General features: G+C 44.0%; 1 protein-coding gene across 4 annotated transcripts; it reads right to left on the bottom strand.

Moving 5' to 3' along the window:
- Window positions 1-3,720: 3,720 nt before the first annotated feature.
- AURKA (aurora kinase A) lies at window positions 3,721-15,766 on the bottom strand. 4 transcript variants are annotated; one of them, XM_074969851.1, is made up of 9 exons: window positions 15,643-15,766; window positions 14,438-14,496; window positions 12,641-12,929; window positions 11,972-12,026; window positions 10,808-10,999; window positions 9,080-9,218; window positions 8,055-8,203; window positions 6,332-6,506; window positions 3,721-4,572 (listed from the first exon to the last, which is right to left on the bottom strand). In XM_074969851.1, exons 2-9 carry the CDS (start codon window positions 14,489-14,491, stop codon window positions 4,381-4,383), a joined length of 1,245 nt encoding a protein of 414 aa, XP_074825952.1. In that variant the 5' UTR covers window positions 14,492-14,496; window positions 15,643-15,766; the 3' UTR covers window positions 3,721-4,380. The 4 variants fall into 4 exon arrangements, with proteins under 4 accessions (XP_074825952.1, XP_074825953.1, XP_074825954.1 ...); XM_074969852.1 differs by lacking the exon at window positions 15,643-15,766 and adding an exon at window positions 15,395-15,474; XM_074969853.1 differs by lacking the exon at window positions 15,643-15,766 and adding an exon at window positions 15,324-15,327.
- Between the last annotated feature and the right edge of the window lie 625 nt (window positions 15,767-16,391).

The raw sequence follows: 16,391 nt of genomic DNA, 5'->3' as shown, positions 1-16,391 counted from the left end.
CATAATGCAAGTGAAATGGACTATAAACAGACTAGTTCACCTCCACCCTCCAAGCTGAGGGAAGTGCAAAGAACTAAGGATGTGTCAATGATGATTCAATTCTAACTTATTTATCCTTTTAAATAATCAGTTGAAAAATACTTCTTAAATATTTTATCACTGTGACAATGTTCCTATCCTAATGTGGAGTTTAGTATGTACATATAGCCATGCAATACAGAGTGCCCAAGACTGGGTCCAAAATAAGCTATTGTGTACGCCTCAAGGGATTTTGATGACTTAGGGCTAGATTGGCAGCTTGCAAACTGTCCTGAGTAAGGGGCAGCATATAACTGCGCTACCCCAGGAGCAGGGGCCATATAGTGACTAAAGAGTTGCAGTGTGGTCCCTGCTTCCTCTTTGCTCCATGGGAGATGTAAGATGCTAGCCTTCTTTCTAATGTAGCTTAAATCACCTTCTGCGCCTGTTCTGCTGCTCTGGCTGGCTCACTGCCTGGCCAGGAGAGAGAGTTAGCTGCTCCTAGGTGGCTGCATTCCCTCTTGCTTTGTGCCCCATGATGCAGGTAGTTTGTGCAGAGACAAAATGGGGTGCCTCACATCCCTGCAATGGTGTGTAAGCTAGTTTGTGATCAACTTATCAAGCAGAGTTTACATTTCATTTTAGTTTAATTGCTGGAATGTTTTGAGTTTTTAATTGAAATTGCCTTCTGGTGATGCTACTGAATAATGGACTTTCTGGATAAAATTGAAATATTTTTAAAGTAACCATTGAAGGTGGTGGTGGTGGTTGCATTATTAACTCCTCACAACAGTAACTTCCCTTGTCTCCTGTGATTTGCTAGCTGCTAAAACATTGGGGGGGCCTTTTAAAAAAAATAAATCCATTTGACCTTGAGTAGAATGTCTAAATTTCCTTAAAGGAAACATTTTTGGTTTTATTCCCTTTCCCATAGTTATTTATAATAGAGCCATTTTCTCTGATGCTTTCCCTATTGCTTTACAGAGAGTTCTCTGATCTTGAGTACTATTGCAGTCACTTTGATACTAAAGATATAGCACGATACAAAAAATCCTACTTTTTAAAGTATTCAAATTGTCATATCACTTTATTCTTTCATTTCTAAGTAAAATGTGTATTTTTCTATTATCACTATTAGAAAAACAAGTAGCATTCCAGTCCTATCTATTACTTCCTGTAATGCAGTCATGATTTTATGGTTTCTGGAAACAATACTCACTTTAAAAATCACCAGCGTGCCAAGTTAATTTCATTTGTAATTAAACTGCACTTGTCCCCTTTAAGTGAGATTGAGAGACTATTTTTTACCTCTGAATTAGACAAATCTGGTTGTAAAAACTGTCATTTGCAACCTTTGTTTAGATGAACGTTTTTGCAATATATTTTAAATCAAAAATATATTTTGAATTTCTGAATCCTCCTGTGTAACCTTAGAAATGTGAAAACAGAATTAGTTTGTGAAATAGTAGCAAAGGCCTTATAGAATTGGCAACACTGGAAGAAAATACAATAAAATATTTTTTTCCCTTCTAGTTGTTTACTTATTTTCCAGTAAGAAATCTCTTAGGCTTGGATGCATTGCAATTCCATAACCTAAGTCATATGTATACAATTGCAAAAATGGCAGTACTCCAAAACACCAAAGGAATGTACAGTGGCAAATTATTGCATGTGAAGCAGCAGCACTTAAGTAGAGTTGCATCATTGCATCTTGTAAAAGTGAAGACTGACAGGCATGGACCAGTGACTGCAGATACCCCCTGAAATTGAACACAGGGTCCAGTGTATACTGACAGCAGGATCAAATCCTGTGGCAACATGATTTTTTTTCCCAATTTTCCTATAATACTCTATTTCCATTTTGCCCCATCACATGCAATTTACTCCTGGGGGAATTCTGCACCACAGCAATACAGAATTTTGCAGAAATTAAAATTGTGTGCAGAATTTCCTTTCCCCCACAGAAATTGGCTGCAGTGCTGGTAGCTACCACTGGACCTGGCAGAGCCCAGCTTGCACATGGAAGACACTGCTGGGAGGGAGGGAGACAGAGGGTTTGTGGCAGCTACTGTTCCCTGGGAAGGAGACAGAGGAGTGCAGGAAACTACACAAGCCTGGGACCCATCATCAGGCTGTTTCTCCTCTTGGCTCTGAGGGGGCAGTGGGGGTCCAAAGCTGGGCTTAAGAGGGTGGGTATGTGGGCTGGGGCAAGTATAGGCATGTCCCAGCAGCACACTTAAACAAGATCCCTGATTCATAATGAATTCTACAGGCTCCCTACTGGTGGTTCTGTATGTACTGACACATTAAAACTAGACTGTCTTGCTAACATGAGGTAAGAATACACTTTTTTTCCTGTCTGTGAATGCAGTCTGAGACACTTCACTGGAAACTTAACAGGAGAAATGACTGCAAGCCAAAACATTAATTTTTAATGGGTAGCAGGTTTAAAACAAATAAAAGGGAGTTCTTCACTCAGTGCACAGTCCACCTGTGAAACTGCTTGCTTGAGGTTGTGAAGGCTATGACTATAACAGGGTTTAAAAGAGAACTGGATAAATTCATGGAGGTAAGTCTATTAAGGGCTATTAGCCAGGATGGATAAGGAATAGTGTCCTTAGCCTGTTTGTCAGAGGGTGGAGATGGATGGCAGGAGAGAGATCACTTGATCATTACCTGTTAGGTGTCCCAGAGGGAGAGTGAACCTAGTATTGGCCACTGTTGGTAGACAGGATACTGGGGCTGGATGGACCTTTGGTCTGACCCAGTATGGCCTCTTATGTTATTAGCCCCCTTCTAACTGTAGAAGTCATTCAGGTGCCTCAGTGCCCACCTTTACATGTGGAAGTCTTGTTTACTGTATCCATAGTAGTAGAAAAAGCTTAAAGTGCTTCAGCTCACTACCTTAATTCAATACAGAAACTTTAGACCAACATAACCATAGGCCCTTAAACAGGCTGCTGCTAGAACCTCTTTCCATGCCAGGTTTAGGATTTTCCTTGCAGCATGACTATACGCAAAGGAAAATTAACATGAGTTTATTACCTCTAGATTAAGGATAGCAAACTTTGTGGAGTTTGACATTTCAGCCCTAACCACCTTCCTTGTATTCACATTCTTAAACCCTGCCATTTTAGGCTGACACATACCCCTTCATTGCTGTTCCCTATGCTGGTTAGGGCAGAGGTTTTAGTAACTTGTGTTTAAAACACAGGTGGGTCCTTAACCTGTGTATGGGCCTGTTTACACAAATCATTTAAATTGATGCAGACCCATGTGGACAGTTACAGTAGTATAAGAGTTACTTTAACTAGTACAAATGTTTCCATGGTAGTTATAGGAAGCTAGTTTTGTTTTAAAAGAATTCTCATTAGCCTCTTCCCACACCTCATTCTTTACCTCAAAACTGGATTTACAGCAGTTATACTAATATAATTTAGCAGATCCTTGTGCTGAACAATAATGATTTGAAGTGATTGCTGATGACTCTCCATGAAACTGTACAGTAAAGTCATTAGGCTCTACAAAATATACTAACATCTTTAAGATCAGGCTCTTATGTTTCATAGAATAGGAAGTGTCTACATTTTAATTTGATACATTTTGCTATATTTTTCTAGTTTAAGAACATTGTCTAATAAGTCCAGTATGTGCAGTAAAGTAAACATTACCACCCTATCAAAATGTAACAAGTCTTTATTTAACAAATTTCAAGTGCCTCACCCCTCAAGACAACAGCAGACCAAAGAGTACACAGAAGCAAGAAATGCACACAATTATTAGGACACATTTATGAAGAGGCACATTCATCTTTTTCCACTTGGCTTCAGATCACTGCACATTTGTGATAACCTTAGCAGCCCAATAAGTTAGAATGCAGGTAACGCAAGGATTTATTATTGCACTATTTGACCATGACAGATATCCAGAACCACAACTGTCTCTTGCTATGAGGAAGTAGGAGCCAAAAATTAAGACTGATCACATTATAGGGGCCTTGGCAAGAACACAACATTTAGCTTTGCCTCATCTCAATGTATAAGACCCATATGCAAACTGGGCTTCAAGTACATTGGCTAATATTCTATCAACTTCTTTAAGTACACTTCTTGTCAAACTGCTCTCAATACATATATATAAAAAAAAAACATTTTCTCCATTACAATAAGAGTTTAAAATGGTGAATAGCTCACACAACTGAATCATTCCCCACTCCCCCAGTCTGTTTTAATTAGCAGGTCTTTTATTAAAGTCTCATTGCAAGCAACCCTTCCCGGCTGCATTAAAGTAGTCATGGTTACAGGGCTCTCCTTTTGCTTATAGTTCATTTGAGATTGTTTATAGCATGAAACAGACACCTTGCTAAGATGGCATTCTGTTACTGGTAGCAGCCTCACTCTTCCGGCTGCTTGGTTGTTTTGTAGAGTTTGTGGTAATCCATGGGTGTGCAAGCACGTCTTTCAGTGGCAGCCTCTGGTATGGATTATGCTTCAGGAGCTTTACAATTAAGTCCTTAGCTCCCTCTGTTACAAAAGGAGGAAATCTGAATTCCACCTAAAAACAAGCAATAAGTTACTATTCTAGTGGTAAATATAGAACTAACATTTTCAGGTGTTAGGAATTGTTTGTAGTTGTACAGGGAGTAAACCAGAGAATACTGGGATGTAGATGGAGCCAAAGGAAAGTTTAGAAGAGCATTATCAGTCAGCCCATACACGAGATCTGACTGATTTTTTTTCCCCCAGCCTCGTCACTTTTCAACTATACAGAAGCAAACCAGGTTACTCCTCAGAGAATTCTGCACCAAAAAAATTAAAAATCCTGTGCACAATATTTTAAAATTCTGCAAATGTTGAGAATCAAAACAACACTACATGATCACATCAGTTTCAATTATTTTGGTAATTTATTTCAAAATACCTGTGAGCAAGTATGTCTGTAACAATAGAGACACCAGTTTCCCAGGAGTAGAGAGTTAAAGAAACCCCTATGACAACCCAGTTCCTGTTTCTCTCCCCCATCCCACAGCCAGACACCCAGCCACCTCCCCCTGTCTGAGCCTTGCCAGGACCCCCCCAGCCCAGATACCCACACCTCCTCCTCACCAAATCCCAGCCCCCACACCCACCCTCTTACACCCCAGAGCCCAGCTGTGGCCCCTCAGCCCAGAAACTCCCCCACCCCTCAGAGCCCAGGGATCCAGCAGGAAAAACAGTCCGATGGTGGGACCCAGGCTTGTGTGGAGTTTCTTGCACACCACTCTCACCTTCCCTCAGAGCACATGGGGAACTGCAGCTGAAGGGAACCCTCTAGCTCCCTCCCCCTCCCGCCAGCAGTGTCTTCTATGCGCAAGTTGGGCTCTGTCAGGTCGAGCAGCACTGCAACCAATTTCTGTGGGGGAAAGGAAATTCTGCACGCACATTAATTTCTGCAAAATTCTGTATTGCGCAGTGAAACAGAATTCCCCCAGGAGTAAAACCAGGAATCCCCAAAATGTGGTACATGAAGCTTCATGTTCCATCCCTTCAGTTCACAACGACTTTTAAGAAGGTGGTATGTGAACCAATTCATTGTGAGACCATGAGTTAGAAGTTTTGTTGTACTCATGATTACTAAAGCAACCTTTCATATGTGAAGCAAGTAAAAGCCTTCGTACAGCCTGAAACACTGACCAAGTTACAAATTCGACACAACGCTTCAAAGAAACTAGGGTAACTAAATACCAATGGCACCTTAAATGCCAGAATTCAACTATTCAATTGCTCATCATTTCTAGTAGCTGAAATGGAAAAAGGATAAGAGAAGCCTCTGGAGGAGAAAAATGGGAATTACTATAGGGAAAAGAGAGGGAAAGTCCCAGCGTGGGAGAAGAAACAGAATCAAAGGGCAGAAAGTAGTGGTCCTAAAGGTAACTATTTTCCCTCAGAGGGATGATGAATGTAGCAACAGTGTATTAACAAAAAGTTACAGATAACTGAATGTTATTTACTACACTGATTTTTATGCACATCTCCCACTGACAGTAAAAGTTTTGCTGTGGCTTGTATGTTAATTTACACTGGGTTACAGCCCATATTAAGAGAAGAATCCAGCCTTCTCTAAAGGCTGATTTAGATAAAATCAGGGTAATTCCTGATGGATCACAGCTGCTAGGCTGCTCTTTGATTAGCCATGGGAAACCATAGGAAATGGAGGCCCCATTTTCCTTCCTGTAAGTAGTTGAGAAAACATTTCAGTTTTATCACCCCATATCTATTTAATATCACTGAATAGGTAACTTAGGAGGAAGAAGTGAAAATGACCCAATACTTGCCTTTGAAATACTTCTGTAAGTTTCCTGGTATGTCTCTGCCTCAAAAGGAGGTTTCCCTACTAGAAATTCATAGCACAGAACCCCCAGGCTCCAGAGATCCACCTTTTCATCATGTGTTCTCCCTTCAATCATTTCAGGAGGCAAGTAGTCAAGTGTACCACAAAGAGTTGTCCTCCTAAAACACATACAAATGGTTTCATACAGAAACTGTAGTTTGGGCTTTATGCAGCAGTATTCTCCATTTCTAAGAATCACTCAGTTACTTTGCTAGTACCAGCTTGCACCCAGAAATTCTAGTTTCTCATATGAACTTGATAGTTAAGTATAGAAGTTGAATATTAACTTTTAGATACCATCTTGAGGGCAACATCTGTACTGATAACTTGGTGCGTTCAGTTACACAAGGAAGTGCATAAGTACACATAGTAGTTGATGCTCCCTTTATTCCAAAGAGCTCACTTCAAGTGTCACACATTGGACAATGACAGAGGGGGCTGGTCTGAACTCTTGAACAGTGGTTCTCAACCAGGAGTCCCCTGGGGGGCCGCAGGGGGGCCACCAAGTAGGGCCCGTGTTAAGACTTGCTGGGGCTCAGAGCTAGTGTTCCATCTAATTTATTTCCACCCATGTGCGGAATGAATTTTGTTACATGCACCAATATGGAGGTGATGTGTGACACATCACCTCCATATTGGTGCACATAAAATTCATGAGTCGGGGTGGGGCCAAGGGGTTCAGACTGTTGGAGGGGGCTCAGGGCTGGGCCCGAGGATGAGGGGCTCAGGGCTGGGGCAGAGGGTTGGAGTGTGAATGGGGTGAGGATTCCGGCTGGGAGTGTGGGCTCTGGGGAAGGGATAGGCGCTTGTCCCCCAGCCGCGGCAGGTTCAGGACAGGCTGGATTGGGGCGCCTGTCCCCAGGCAACAGCAGGTTTAGGGCTGGGCTGGGGTGCTGGTCCCCTAGCCGCAGCAAGTCTGGGGCTGGGCTGGCGTGCTGTGCTGCGGCGGGGCTGGGGCTTGGGGAGAGGCATCTCTCCCCGCCACAGCCCTGAGCGTCTGTGCAGTGCTTAATAGGCAGCTGCGCAGCTTAGAGGGAACTTAGCTCAGGGCAGAAAGCCAAAGCCCCACCGCATGGAACTGAAGCCAGGGGCCATGAGTCTCGCCACCCGAAGCTGAAACCTGAGCAATGTAGCTTTGCAGGTGGACCCTGTGGCATGGGGCCCCAAACAACTGAGCTATTTACTACCCCCTAACACCGGCCGTGTCTTTTATATGCAGAAAACCAGTTATTGTGGCACAGGTGGGCCGTGGGATTTGTACAGAATGTTGAAGGAACTCAGAAAGAAAAAGGTTGAGAATCCCTGCTCTTGAGAATTAATGACGGAAACCCTACTGTTCTCCCCAGAGGTATGCAAGGCTCCAAATACACTAAAACAGTGCTTTCTTGCTACACTCTGCACCAACACATCGAAGGGGATTGGGATGAAGGTAGGACAGACCTGTAAATAAACTGGGCAAACCAACCAGTTTTGGGGTTCTCATGACACAGTGTGCATATTTCTAGGCAAGTTGCAGTTGTGTAATTCAGTCTCTGTGCATCAGCCTTCCTCAATTAGTGCTGTGACAGTGGTGTATGTTCTTTAATACATACTAAGATTTTATTTAGAGCCATGAAGCTTTGTGCTGCATCAAGAGATGATAGGGTACGTAGCGTCTGAGTTCTTACCTAGATGACGGAGCATGCACAGACCATCCAAAGTCAGCAATCTTCAGCTCTCCGTTTGAACCAAGCAGCAAGTTTTCTGGCTTGATGTCTCTATGAATCACTCTCTTTGAATGACAGTATGATAGAGCATCTGCCAATTCTGTCATATACTGTAAAGAGTGATCCAATGAGACAGTATATGTTAAAGACATAGTAACCTCCTTAGCTTAACTGTCAGAGAACTTGGTGTCTAGACACCCATTGTGAAATTGGCAGTGTTGTCAGTTTCAGCCCAATAAGGTCTATCTTAACACTTTATAAGTTATTTCACCCTTTTAAGCCCCTTTGACTATTTAGTGCTGTGCTCTACAGCAGTAGTTCTCAACTAGGGGTCCAGGGCCCACTGGAGGGGGACAAGCAGGTTTCAGGGGATCTGCCAAGCAGGGCTGGCATTAGACTTGCTGTGGCCCAGGGCAAAAAGCCGAAGCCCCACCACATGGGGCTGAAGCCTGGGGTTCCAAGCCCTGCCACCCAGGGCTGAAGCTGAAGCCAGCGCAGTTTAGCTTCACAGGGCCCCCGTGGCGACGGGCCCCAAGCAACTGCCCTGCTTGCTGCCCCCTATTGCTTGCCCTGCCTTTTATATGCAGGGAAACAGTTGTTGTGGCACAGGTGGGTCCTAGAGTTTTTATAGCATGTTGGGGGCTCAGAAAGAAAAAGGTTGAGAACCCCTACTCTACAGCACCTTCCCCTCCTCTATACTTACTTGAGATGTCTAGGACCTTAAAGTGGCAGCCAAGAGTGAACGGTCATGATGCACATAGTAACTAACTTTCTAGACTATTCCTAAATATCTAGTTTCAAAACTAAAAAGATTAAAAAAAAAAAAATCAGTTCTGCTCTTAGTTACCAAATGCATTGATTTCAGTGGAGATGCACTCATGTGCCTAATGTCAGATTTTGATCTAAAGGTCTAACTTTATGCTTCAGATATTAACTGCATTTGCAAAAGGTTGGTGGATGATAAAAAAAACTCTAGAGACACTTACAGTAGCAGTTCTCTGCTCATCAAACTTGGTTAGCTTCTGCAACTCTTTGTAGACTTCTCCACGAGGTGCATATTCTAGAATTAGGTAGACTCTTGTGGCATCATGGAAGTAGCCATATAGCCTGAGAATATTGGGATGCCTGCAAAAAAAAAAAATGAATAGTTTTCTACCAGAAAACATCTCTACACAGACAAACAAAATACTGATTTTCATTTTTTTGGGGGTCACCTATATAGATGTTATGTAGTTACTAGCACCTAGTTTGAGTTTCATGCATTGGAGGAGCTAGACTGCTAGCTAACATTTTATGGAGTTATCACTCCCTAAAATTTATACCAGTGACAAAGCACATATCAACTTTAGTATAGAAAGGTGATTTTGACTGATTTTATTTTGAAGACACTTCTTTTTTTTAAGTCTGCTAGCCATTGCATTCAAGAAATTTCTTCAGTGTAGTTCTGTAGCATTTCACCTCAGAGTGCTTCTGTTTGGCAAGCCTACTGTATAACTTAGGTTTCAGAGTAGCAGCTGTGTTAGTCTGTATCCGCAAAAAGAACAGGAGTACTTGTGGCACCTTAGAGACTAATAAATTTGAGCATAAGCTTTTGTGGGCTACAGCCCACTTCATTGGATGCATACAGTGGAAAATACAGTAGGACGATTTCATATGTCAGTCTTAGTGCCTTTAGGCTAGTAAGTAAAGTAAAGTAAGTAAAGTTCTGGAGCTGCTACAGCTTAGAGTGCATATTTTTAACTTCCTTTCCTTTTTCCTCAATTGAGCAAAGATTGTTTAAGCTCCCCTTCGCCCCCCATCTTTATACAGCTTTTCAGAGACACCTTGTTTGTGCACCTCACTTCTCTAGACAGCCTTCCCAACCATGCTACCAAGATCAAAGTATATGTTGGTAGAACTTAGATCACTCGGGAGCGTGAATAAGCCACCCCTCTGAGCAACAAGTTATACCGACTTAAGCGCCAGTGTGGATACTGCTATGTTGACAGGAGAGCTTCTCCTGCTGACATAGCTACCGCTTCTTGTGGAGGCTGGAATAATTAAGTCAATGGAAGAGCTCTCTCCTGTCAGCTTAGAGTGTCAGCACTAGCAGCGCTACACTGGCACAGCTACATCGGTGCAGCTATGCCGCTGTAAGCTCTGTGGTGTAGCCATAGACTCAGGGATATTAAATATTTCCCCCCACTCCAGAACGTAGAAGCCTAGAAAGTTTAAGGAACATTTAAAGGAATTGTACAGACTTGTGCCATCTAAAACGAGTGGGAGAAATCCCCTTATATAATATTTGACCGGGGGGAGGAGGGGTTAATAAGGCCAATTCCTTTAATTGTTTCCTACTGTGTGGCATAAAGGTCAGGATAAAATACAGAGACATGCAATTGACTTGCTGTTTTGAGAGGTTGCTGTGGCAAAGCATAAAAACCTGCCCTGTAGATTCATATTGCAAGCTCCGTACATGTGATAGTCTGTAAGTGATCAACCTTAGTTAGATATCAAGAAAATGCTTGGCACCGTACAAAAATTAGAGAGCCTGCCCTAATATCATACAAGTGACACAGGAGACTGGTTTGCCCAGGCCATCCCGAAAGAATAAACTTTCACAAGATATTCCTACCCTCCTCCTTTAATTGAGGGTCAAGAGATACAATGGAGTCCAACTGTCTCTCCTGTTCTCTGGAAGCATATCTAAAAAAGTAGTTTTAGATCAATTTTACCTAAGATGAGACTGTATTTCTACTTCTCTCCGCAGCTGATGTTCTACTCCTGCTTTTTCCAGCTGTGTTTTAAACAACACCTTCAGCGCTAGGATAAATTTACTTTGCTTTTCACGAGCCAGATACACATTTCCAAACTTTCCTTTTCCCAGAGGACGGCCAATTTCGAAGTCATCAAGACACCACTGCCTTCTATGAGAAAGTTAAACAGTTTAAGTTGCTAGAAGCCACACCAGGGACTAGAATTTCTTGATACATTGGGGTAATGTCCCAGAATAACTCCACTGAAGTCAAATGAGTTACTCCACATTTATACCAAATTACCTGGCCCCAAGTATTCCCCCCTCCTAGGGCCAGTCACCCAAGAAATGAAAACCTATCTTTGGGAAAAGGAACGCAACATGTAAGGGTCAGTTCTCTTTTCAGACTTCTGGATCCAAATCTTCAGTTGTGCAGGGAATTTTGCACATGGCCAGGTTGAATGTGCCAAGATAAAAGCATGCCTGGGCACAAATGTCCAATTTGTGCACACAAATCAAGGTGTGCACATATTAGTGGTTTGGATATATCAGAGTGCATGCACCTAATTTAGTGCGCATGCTCTTGTGAGCTGAGCCATAACAACTCTGTCTTGCACATGCTATTATACATGAACATAGGAGGAAAATGTATTATGTGCAGAAGACTTGAGAGTCTGGAAAGAGGCATTTTTCATTTAGTTTCAAAATATAAAGTTTTGTCCAGCTTCATGGGAAAAACAAAAAACATTAAGTTGAGGTTTTCCATACAAGAAAAAAAAAAAATTCTTCACTCTGAATAGCTTCTTAAATGAAAAGCATATAGTTCTCTTTTGGCTAAAGAGTATGCAGATTTTTCTTTTTTAAACAAGCTATGAAAGCCTTTGCTCTTGAAGGTTATCAGGTTAATGAAACAGATTAAAGATTTCCTAGAACTTCATGAAAGTATCTCATATTCATAGCTCCAAAATATTTTGTGATATTTACAAATGCAGAGACAGCATTCCTGATAATGAACAAGCTCAAAAACAATAGTTGTGGTTAAGTCACAAAATATTTTGCATCCAAATTGCTACATTATTTAGTCCTAAATACAAAGAGACCCTGGCCCCAACAGACATCAATGGCAGCATACCCATGGACTTACTTTTTAGTTTCTTCATTTTTCTGGACAGATGTCCCTTCTGCGTCAAGGCTTTTTGCTGCACATAAAGAGAATTGAATACTTCATAACTATAGTTCATAAACACCACTGTCTGCTTCCAAAATGATTTTTCTCAATCTAGTTCCCAAGTTTTGCATACAAGCCAGGCTCGGACTCCACGGACAGCCTGAACCTATTTAGTTTCTCCTATTGCAATCATTACCATGGTATCTGAGCATCAGTGACCACTATCTTAGTCTCATATGAATAAGCTACTAATCTGGCCTATGAAAAAGCAAGCAGCATCACACTAGCTAGTAAATCACAACTACAAGGGATTTTTTTAATCCAGGAAAACTCTGTATAAGTCTGAACTACCCTTCTAACTTGTCTTCCCATTAGTAAAGCATTCTCTTGTGGATTGTAAGGTATTTTGGGCAGGGACTGTCTTTTTGTTCTATGCTTGCACAGCACCTTACCCGGCCGAGTCCTGGTCCATTATTAGGACTCGTAGGTGCTATGATAATAAAAATAATAGAAAAGAATTATGGTTCAAGGTGAAACTAGACAAATCTCTTATGAATGCAGCAAGAATACATGCCAATTTAGTTAATATGCTGAAGTTGACTGCATATTATTGAAAATGAAACATTTATTTACAGTTATATTTACCAGATAGTGAAGCCTGTGGAGGTTCCTCATTGTTTTTACTTGAAGCCTGAGGCCTAGAAATTGGTTGAACTAGAAAAGTTGGTCGAGGCTGTTGCATCAGCTGGTTTTGAGACTGTTTCTGGTTTGACAGCACAGATTTTTGAGCCTGCGACTGTACAGGAACTCGCTGAGCCAAATTTGAAGGACACAAAATACGCTGTGCTTGGGCTCCACCTCCAGGTACCCGATTCTGAGGATGCTGCTGATGCACAGGGAGCCGTTTTGGACCATCTCCAATGGTAGGTAGAGTCTAAAAAACCCAACACATTTAATTACAGTAGAGGCAAGTACAACATACTAGAAGTTTTGCTTTTCCTGTAGTTTATTCCTTGGTCCTGTCCATTTATTATTACAAGCAGGCAAGTGTTTTTTCCTACCTGTGTATGAGCTAATTAGCTCCATTACACTCAATTAATATACCCATTAAGAGTTTAAAAAAAAGTAAATCAGACAGAAAGGAGGATATCATAAAATCATAGAAATGTCAAGACTGATAGGAATGTTGATAGGTCAGCTAGTCCAGTCCTCTGCACCGAGGCAGGACTAAGGCCTGGTCTACACTAGAGTTAGGTCGACATAAGGCAGCTCATGTCAACGTAACTCTGTAAGCATCTACAGTGGAAAACTACCTTTTAGTGATGTAAGTTGCCCACTACATCGACTTAATAACTCCACCTCCATGAGAGGCGCAGTGCTTAGATCGATGAAGTTAGGTCGATGCAGTGTCCGTGTAGACACAGCGTTACCTACATCGCCGAGGGGCCGGCTGTCAGTGTGCCATAACGCGCATGCAGTTAAGTCGGTGGAAAGCACTCCCAGTGAGGACGTGCACTGCGGACAGGACTATAATGTGGACATGAAACACTGCTTTAAGTACTGCAGTGGCTGTACATTGATTTAACTTGAGTCAACTTAATTTCATACTGTAGACATGCCCTAGGTATTATCTAGGCCCCCCTGACAGGTATTCTTGTTCTTAAAAACCTGACAGAGAATCCACAACCTCCCTAAGCAATTTGTTCCAGTGTTTAACTACCCTTACAGTTGGGAAGTTTTTTTCTAATATCTAACCTAAATCTCCCTTGCTTCAATTTAAGCCCATTACTTCTTGTCCTGTCCTCAGGGGATAAAGAAAACGATTTATCACCCTCCTCATTCTAACTACCTTTTACACACTTGAAGACTTAGATCTGCCTCTCTTCTCTAGACTAAACAGTCCAATTTTTTCAATTCTTTCCTTATAGGTCTATTTTCTATATCTTTAACCATTTTTGTTGCTCTCCACTGGACTTTCTCCAATTTGTCCACATCTTTCCCAAAGTATGATGCCCAGAACTGAACACAATACTCCAGCTGAGGCCTTATCAATGCTGAATGGAATAATTACTTCTTGTGTCTTGCTTGCAACATTCCTAACAATACATCCCAGCATGATGATCACAGTCTTAGATATTTAAAGACCCATATCACAAGAAATGGCTGCCACCCCACAGGAAAACATTTTAACACTAACACCATGCAGAAGCAGTCTGTAGAAGTTGTATTCCAGGTGGCTAAGTCTCCACAGCAGTGAGCTACTGAGAGTAGCTTGGAGAATATTCCCTGTGTCTTTACGAAAAAAAGCAAAACCTATTTGATGAAGAGTCAGCGATAATTATCACAGATAATTTGTGGAGTGAACAAATAGAAGCTTACAGTCCTCGTATGATCAAGCCAAGTAAAATGCATTTGCCTAGTAAGTGTGCAAGACCACTTTACCTTGACACTGTGACCAGGGAGCCCATTGTGGTTCTCTTTACCATTTTTCTCCATATTGCCTAAATAGAGAACATTTAATTGCAGAGCTGTCTCATGCAGGGACATTATTAACTAGAAATATCTTCTATACAGAGCAACCTTCTCCTCATCACCCCTTGTGTGTCCTCCTCAGACCCCCAACCCTCACACTCTGCTTTCTTCATCCACACCCTATATCAACCTACACCCCGCTGCAGTTTTCATACCTTCAATGCCCCTCCCCAATGAAACCCCCACACCACCCACAGATGCAGTCTTCCCACTCCCACATCTGGTCCTGCACAATCTCCTCCCACGACCGTCAGGATCGTAATGGTTCCTACTGGTCAGAAAAATCCGAGTCTCGGAACCCGGTATCTTTTACAGTCTCCCCCAGTACAGTCCCCTGGCGCTGTAACCGACACACATCATACCCCTCAAATCCAGCTCCCCCTGCAACCCTCTCCCCATTACAACGCTTCACCTCCAGCTCCATGCGGCTCCCGCTCACAAACGCAACTGCACAGGTCTCATACTTCCCCGCCGGCTGCGCCCCGCACCCCGATGAAGCCCCTGCCTGCTGCACCTCCCCCGCTCGCGCTCCCCACCGGCTCCTGAGGGAGCCCGCCCACGCGCTCCCCACCCGTGAAGCCCCCCCCGCTGCACCTCCCCCGCACGCGCTCCCCACCGGCTCCTGAGGGAGCCCGCCCACGCGCTCCCCACCCGTGAAGCCCCCCCCCGCTGCACCTCCCCCGCACGCGCTCCCCACCGGCTCCTGAGGGAGCCCGCCCACGCGCTCCCCACCCGTGAAGCCCCCCCCCGCTGCACCTCCCCACGCCCCGTTCCCACCAGCCTCTTCATTCCCTACTCTGCGCCTCACGCCCCCGCGCCCTCCTCAGCCCCCTTCCCAGATCCCCCGCAGCCCCGTGCTCCCCTCACCGTCACCACCGCCCCGCTGGCCCCGACCGCCCGAGCTGTTTGAATTCAAACCGCCCTCCTGGGCTACCCTTTAAACCGCCGCCGCTCTCCATTAGCCCATCCCGAGCCCCGCCTCTGCCACCCGAGCCTCACCCCCGCCCCCAGCGTTGCCGGGACACAAAACGCTGCGACCCGCTGCACGACCCCACTTCCAGCACCCAGCGATGCCACCGCGGCACGGATGAGGCGTGTGACCGCCAGTCACTCACCTGCTTGGGGGGGTCCGGACTCTCACAGCCTGTAACTGGTACACGTCTCCCCCCCGCACCGTACTAGGGACAAGCGATACCGTACAACAGATAATTAAACGATCTGCCGGTGATGATTTGATTTCTTTTCAGGCGCCCGCCCGCGGAGGCCCAGGATTGGCCTCTCGAGGCCACGTGACAAGGAATGCAGCCAGTTACTATAATCCGCTGAGTTTTTTAAAATAGAGGCAGATGATTGGCCTCCTGAGCCCACGTGACATGATCAGCGGCCATTTTTGACAAACCTAAGCGGAAGGCGGGGATGCGACGTGCTTGTGAGATCACGCTCACGCCGAGGGGGGTGGGGCTTCTTTTAAAATGGTTGTCGCTTCGGGCTGAGAGTCAGTTGGAAGCAACCATTTTAAAAGAAGCCGCCCCCTCCCCCAAATAAATCCTAGTTGGGGAAAATCACAAGCCCAAATCCGTTTATGATAACTGCGCTGCCATAGGTGGGCGGCCTGGAGTTACGCGATTTTGCGTAATGAAAGACCGACCAAGCAGAGAAGAGGCAAGTCCGTAACTGGCGCGTCGGTCTACAAAGTTAGCGTAGGGAGGAAACAAGAGCGAGATGATGCGTAAAGAACGCACGTAGCGGCGTTAACGCGACGCTAGGAGCGGGAGGGCGCGGCGGGTAGCGGTCACGCATGCGCCCGAGTCGTGCCCGTGACGTTCAGAGGCTCGCTCGGCAACCAGAGGAACAGTTAGGAACC

Source organism: Natator depressus, chromosome 13 (assembly GCF_965152275.1).
Source record: "Natator depressus isolate rNatDep1 chromosome 13, rNatDep2.hap1, whole genome shotgun sequence".
In the NCBI taxonomy this organism is placed as follows: domain Eukaryota; kingdom Metazoa; phylum Chordata; order Testudines; family Cheloniidae; genus Natator; species Natator depressus.
This window is presented reverse-complemented; position numbering and strand designations above follow the sequence as displayed.

Excerpts from the sequence above, each read along its gene's own strand:
- AURKA (XM_074969851.1), bottom strand. The coding sequence starts at position 14,491 with ATGGAGAAAAATGGTAAAGAGAACCACAATGGGCTCCCTGGTCACAGT. Across the intron at positions 12,027-12,640 it reads TCCACAGGCTTCACTATCTG|CAAAAAGCCTTGACGCAGAA; the intron begins GTAAATATAACT and ends CTTTATGTGCAG. Across the intron at positions 8,204-9,079 it reads ATGAGCAGAGAACTGCTACT|TATATGACAGAATTGGCAGA; the intron begins GTAAGTGTCTCT and ends CACTCTTTACAG.